This window comes from Equus quagga, chromosome 20, assembly GCF_021613505.1.
Source record: "Equus quagga isolate Etosha38 chromosome 20, UCLA_HA_Equagga_1.0, whole genome shotgun sequence".
In the NCBI taxonomy this organism is placed as follows: Eukaryota; Metazoa; Chordata; class Mammalia; order Perissodactyla; family Equidae; genus Equus; species Equus quagga.
The window spans coordinates 44,802,651-44,808,948 of NC_060286.1; the positions used below are offsets into that span (position 1 = coordinate 44,802,651).

General features: G+C 56.7%; 1 protein-coding gene across 1 annotated transcript; it reads right to left on the minus strand.

Annotated features, from left to right (window-relative positions):
* Nucleotides 1-1,064: 1,064 nt before the first annotated feature.
* Nucleotides 1,065-3,386, minus strand: CDCA4 (cell division cycle associated 4). Its single transcript, XM_046647472.1, has one exon. It carries the CDS (start codon nucleotides 3,356-3,358, stop codon nucleotides 2,639-2,641), a length of 720 nt encoding a protein of 239 aa, XP_046503428.1. The 5' UTR covers nucleotides 3,359-3,386; the 3' UTR covers nucleotides 1,065-2,638.
* Nucleotides 3,387-6,298: the final 2,912 nt, after the last annotated feature.

Genomic DNA, 6,298 nt, shown 5'->3' on the forward strand with positions numbered 1-6,298 from the left:
AGCAGCTGGAAACACATCACTGTGACCCCTGCACCTCACCCGCAGCCCTCCCTCACCCGCAGCCCAGAACTTCCCAGCCGGGGGAAAGGAGGGGTGGTGGGTGACCCATGACAGCCTTAGCCAGCTGTGGCTGACGCACCTTCCTTTTGCAAAGTTTACAAAAACACGTGACTGGGGCCGGCCCTGTGCCCAAGTGGTTAAGTTTGCGTGCTCTGCTTCAGCAGCCCAGGGTTTCACTGCTTCAGATTCTGGGCGCAACATGGCACTGCTCATCAGGCCACCCTGAGGTGGCGTCCCACATGCCACAACTAGGACCCACAACTAAAAAATATGCAACTATGTACCGGGGGCCTTTGGGGAGAAAAAGGAAAAAAATTTTAAAAATCTTAAGAAAAACATGTGACCTTGGCACACAGGAGCCTGGGGGACCTGATTCCTCGCTCCCACATTCAAATCCTCGCTGGCAACTGGTCACCCTCCTCCGCTCCTCCCTGAAGAACCTCAGAAGTTTCCAGGGGAACCAGCCAGCCCTGCCCGGGACATCCGGGCCACCAGCACCCCAAGGGGGCCCCAGAGTGAGTGGGCAGCTGGAAAGAACCCACAGAGCCAAGGGAGGGCAAGTCTCCGGCCCATCAGGGTCAGCAGGTGGAGATGCCAAAGCTGGCAGCCCACCCACAGGCCTGCCCCAAGCCTCACTCCCGAGTACGGCATGGCCCATGTCCTCCGAGTGTCTGACAAATTTTTTTTTTTTGAGGAAGATTAGCCCTGAGCTAACTACTGCCAATCCTCCTCTTTTTGCTGAGGAAGACTGGCCCTGAGCTAACATCCGTGCCCATCTTCCTCTACTTTGTATGTGGGACGCCTGCCACAGCATGGCTTGACAAGTGGTGCCATGTCCGCACCCAGGATCCAAACTGGCGAACTGGGCTGCCGAGAAGCGGAATGTGTGAACTTAACCGTTGTGCCACCGGGCCGGCCCCTGCCTGACACTTCTGAAGGCTGGCACACAGACCCCACAGCTACTGCTGAGACCAAACAAATATTCTTAAAAGACAGAATGCCACAGAGACTCAAAGCTTTAGGTTTATTGCTTATAAAACACACACACTTTAAACCACGTTCCACGAGAAGAAAATACTTTCAAAATCTGAAGGAAGCAACTGGGGATGTTGCGAGCCAGCCTCTGCATTTCACCCGCAGCTTCCCGAGAGCCCAGGCACGGTGCAGCACGAGGGGAAGGGCACTCCAAGCGCAGTGCCTTTCCGCCTCCACCAGGCGCACAGAACCAAAAGGGAAACAGGTCCACTCGAGGACTGTGACATGGAAGAGAATCAACAACACATTTGCTCTGTGCTGGGTAATTTTTAATACAGTGAGGTGGTCATTGCTGATTCTGAAGAACGGTCACATGCACAAGAAAGCAAACCTTTCTAAGGAAACAGGAAACGTGGCAGGGAAGGACAGTCTTACTTGTAAACCTGAGAAAAAGATCTTAAAGACATGGGCAGTCTCGGTGCCCAGTGCAGGGTCTCAGGGCACACACACCACACCACCAAACTTTTCAATGGCATGGCCCTGCCAACCCCACCGTCAGCTGCCCTCAAGATCAGGGGCATAAATTACACGCATCCAGATTTCTTTCATTCTAGACTTAAACTGAGTCTCAAAATCCTGTCTCAGCACCAGCCGAGGCGTGAGCACCCTGCAATCCAGCAGTACACGGACACACACCCGGCACACAGCAGCCTCTGCGCGTCGGCCCCACGAATGCAGGTCCAGCAACCCAGCTGGTCAGGGGGCTCTGCAGCATGTGCCCGGGGCTGCCAGGGGGCCCCCGAGAGTCAGCTCCTCAGCAGGCAGTGCCCGAGATGCCTCAGTGTCTGAGCAGACGGCCAACTGCCTCCAGCGACACTTCTGTATAAACAGCCATAAATAAGACCCTCCGAAGGCTCCGAGTCTAACGGAGACACCGCTCGCACGGCAGGCCTGTGACGACAGCCGGACCCGCGGGGCGAGCGGGGCAGGGTGCAAGGGGCTCACTCACGAGTGCGAATGGCAGGGCCTGCTGGCCGGGGGCAGGCACCAACGCACAGAAGGAAGGTCCTCATTCACACGCTAAACAATGCAACACACCGACCAGGACCGTTTAGGTTACAGAAGTTTCTAATGTAGCAGCAGAGGATGTTGATAGAAAAAATATACTTTTAAGAAAATAGCTGAAAAAATCTAAAAAGATAAAAATATAAAAAGTTTAGAAAATATATCTTAAGACAAAATGTTGCCCAAAACATATAAAACTTAATTTTAAAAAAGTCACCTATCTAAAGTTAAACGGGGCTGGATGCAGCTGGTGGTGCGCATCCTCCACGGAGCTGTCGCGGGACGCAGAGGGGACGAGGGCCCAGGGCTGGTGGGAGGTTGGCGGGGGGAGGACCAGCCTGTAGGAAAACTGCCCGACCCCCTAGAGGAGGAAGGTGGGGGGAGCAGGCCGCCTGGACGCGGCGCCAGGACATCATCTCCGCCGCAGACAACCAGGGCCGACCCGGCGGGCAGGGCAGGCACACTCCCAGCCCCAGTGCTCTGGGTCTTTTTGGGGCCTCCCGATGCACCTGCTCTGCGTCGTGGGCACGCGGCCGGCTCAGGTCTCCACCAGGATCTCTACCACATGGTCCAGCTCCCCCAGGTCCTTGCAACTGGAGCTGGGCGGTGGGGCAGCTGCGGAGGCCAAGGCCTCAAGCGCATCCCCGTGGCTGGACTTGGCGCTGCCCACCATGCCCGTGAGCACGGTGTCTAGGTTGTAGTAGGGGCTGTCCACGTCTGAAAACAGCTCCTCCACGGAACCGGGGCCTTTATTCTCCAGGGTCTCAAATATCTGATCCAGCGACTTCGGAAAGCCCCCTCTGCTTTCTCGAGGGCTGTCCACCTCCCAGACACTGCTCTGCGGGCTCCTCGGGGCCTGTGCAGATGGGGCCGTGGAGAGTTCAGAAACCAGGTCCAGTGCGTGGCCGTCCCCTGAGCCAGGGCCAGGGGGTTCCACCTCCCGCGCCGAGCGACACAGGATCTCTGTGGAGACGAGGCGGTCAAGCGGCGCCTGCCCCGCAGTCTGAGGTGCCATCACCCGCCAAGTCCCATCTTGGGTCATCTCTTCTTGAATCTGCCGGACAGTGTTGGCTATGAGGACCGAGCGGCAGAGGTTGGGCTCGACCAGCATGTGGCACAGCTGAAGCTTGACCAGGGACATGTCCAGGAGCGACTGCCGCTGCAGGCTGTAGGAGGGCGCGGCCCGGAAGGCCGCCAGGGCTCCCTCCCCGTCTTCCTCGCTGTCCGTGCACTTCCTCTTCAACCCTCGTGCAAACATCGTGTCCTGCGGAAACCAAGGAAGATGTTGTTTAGCACATTTCAGGGCCACCAGCAGACACTGATTCAGTGTCCGACTGTCAGAGGTGACCCATGGCAGACGGGGACGCAGGAGAGGTGGACGGGGCGGGCGGCCCAGGACGGCCACATTCTGCATGTGTGTCTAATACAAGCACCGCCACCTGGACCTGTGAGGGTTGTTACGGACGACACATGTCTAAGCCACAGAACAACCATCTCCATTGGGAAGGGGACTGGACTAGAAGCGGAAGAAATCTGTCTTTAAAGAGCTCACCGGAAATTCTTCACCAAAATCCTAGGCTTCGGTGCCTGTGAGAGGAGACTGGCTGAAACGGATGACGGGACACCTCGGCCAGGGCCGCAGACAGGACAGCACGTGCCGGGGCGCCCCCATCACAGGCCCCTGACCACTGAAGGGACTCCTGCGTGGCGGTGGGCCAGTCCCGCCCCCGGCGCTCTCACAAAAACGGGCTCTTGCACACAGTGTTTGAGTGGCCCTCCTGGAAAGCTGGCCCAGGCCGAGGCCGGAGGAGGGGACACTGACTGCACCCCTCTAGCCGGGCACAGCCTGGCTGGCACAGCTCCTGACTCTGTCCTGTGTCCTAGGTGCAGGGCTCTGCTTGGCCCGGCCACTGGCCACCAGTCAGTCCTCTCGCTCCTCGGGGCACAGGCACGCACAACCAGGGCCTCGGGGCCACTGCACCCCCAACTCCAACTCCCTCCTCCTTCAAAGGACGCGCAAGGCCGCGGGGCGGGGGGGCCTGTCCAGGGCTTGTGGCAACCCCAGCTCACCCAGGCGGTGTGGCTTGGGTGGGCTGGTACTGAGGCTGCAGGGGGATGCGGATTCCTGGGCCTCACCCCGGCCCACGGGGGCTCTGCAGGCAGCACCGGCTGGACGCCACGTGCCCACTTATCTCTGTTCTTAGAAGCAAAACCACGAGGAAGCTGTTCTGAACTGAGTCTAAGTTGAGATCTTTGGGGAACTAAACAGCGGAGCAGAAGGGCCCAGGGCTCCGGCTGTCTGCCTGCACTGCCTCGCCGTGCGCTGCAAGGATGCACAGCCCCTCACTCTGGACAACCAGCCCGCAGGTCTGCCAGCCACAGGCCTTCATTGCCGGCTACCCTTTCCAGAACAAACTTAGGCCATAATGCACTAAGCTCTCTTTTCTCAAGTTTATAAAGTAGCTAAACATTTCTATTTTAAGTAATCCGTTTGAGTTATTCGTAGAGAAGACTGGAATCCCTTAAACATGCCAATTTTGGGATTTTCTTTTTTTAAAATACGAGTCCTGTGCTCCCGTGACTGCTGCTGGCCTATTACCTCGGCGTGCCCGGGGGCTCCCTGAGAAGTGGGGGGCGTGCTGTCAGAGCTCAGGGCCCCAACGAGCAAGGACGGGACAGTTCTGCAGAGAGGAAGAACGGGCTGCCGTCCCCAGGGGCCCCTCTGGAGGCTCACCCCTGCCAGCCCTGCCCTTCAATAGACAGAAAAATGTCCCGCCCTCTGGACTGCCTTTCAATGCCGCAGATCTCTCCTCCTGTACAGGTAACAACTTAAAACTTAAGTCACTCCTGGGCATTTATCCCAGAGACATTAAAACCAATGTTCATGCAAAAACACGTATAAGAATGTTCACGGCGGCTCTCCTCACAACAGGCCCAAACCGGAAACCAGGCCCCCAGCATCCACGCTGCCCTCAGCAGGGAAGCGCCCCAGGGACGCCGTGGGCACAGATCTCGAGGGAATCATGCCGAGTGAGACAGCCCGTGGCAAAAGGTCTCGCACCGGATACTCCCATCTGTGACACCCTAACGTGACACAGAGCCGGGGGGGGGGGGGCATGGCCATAAAACAGGGAGCTCAGCGAGATCTCTGGGGTGACGGAATCGCTCTGCATCTGGACTGCAGTGGGGGGTCCCCTAGGCTGTGCACGTGCTCTAACTGCACAGAACGACATGTGTGCATGCACACACACGCGTGTGCATGCACCATCCAATCAGCTCTGCAGCCACACGGCAGCAAGGTTCCTGGGGTGGACGCTGTGTCTGTGCATCTCGCATAGACGCCAACACCAGGGAGGCGGGGGAAGCGTGTACCTCCAGCACAGTTTTTAGCAACTTCCTGTGGATGTGTAATTATTTCAAAATAAAAAATTTAAAAAACTAAGTGGCCACAGCTTACTCCCTCTACAGGACTAATTTCCCCAGAAGAGGAGACAGAGTAAGACAGGTCTTACTATCAACACAGCCCTGAGGCCACCGCCACTTCCTAACACCTGGCACATACCAGCTGACTAGCGACTATTTTTAAATGAATGAAAGTTTACCCCCAAAACACAGAAAAATTTCAATTACTGCTGCTAATAGAGGATTCGAGGATTTTTTTGTCTTGGCTGCAAATTTAACTTTTACAGAGTATTTTTTCTCCCCAGTCACTTGTTTAAAAGTCACTGGCTTAAAATTGCTAAGTACATTGGGAATAGAAGATTATGTCAAACTGCACAGGCGGCCTGTGTGGGAGAGAGAGTCTCAGGAGTCCCTCTGCGGAGTCACTCCACCTCTTTGACTTTGAGTGTCTCTTCAACCAAATATAAAATTCCAACTCTGCTTAACGACTGGCTTAATTTAGGGCCCAAACCAAACTCCCCTGAGTAACATAATTAAGCCCTAGTTCCCAGCACAAGAACTCTGAGCCACCTTCCCCAGGGCCCCACACAGTGCAGTCTACACAGAGAGGGTCTACGCAGCCCGTGTCTACAGGAGGCCAGCAGCGCCACGAGGGGCTGGGGGACAGGCCAGAGACCCAGTTTCTGCTCCAATGACGCAAGAAGCCACACTGAGCACTCAACTCCCCCCTCGAGGGGTCCCTGGCAAGCCCAGGGCAGGAGTTCATGAGTGGTCAACCCACAGGACAGCCTCGAGC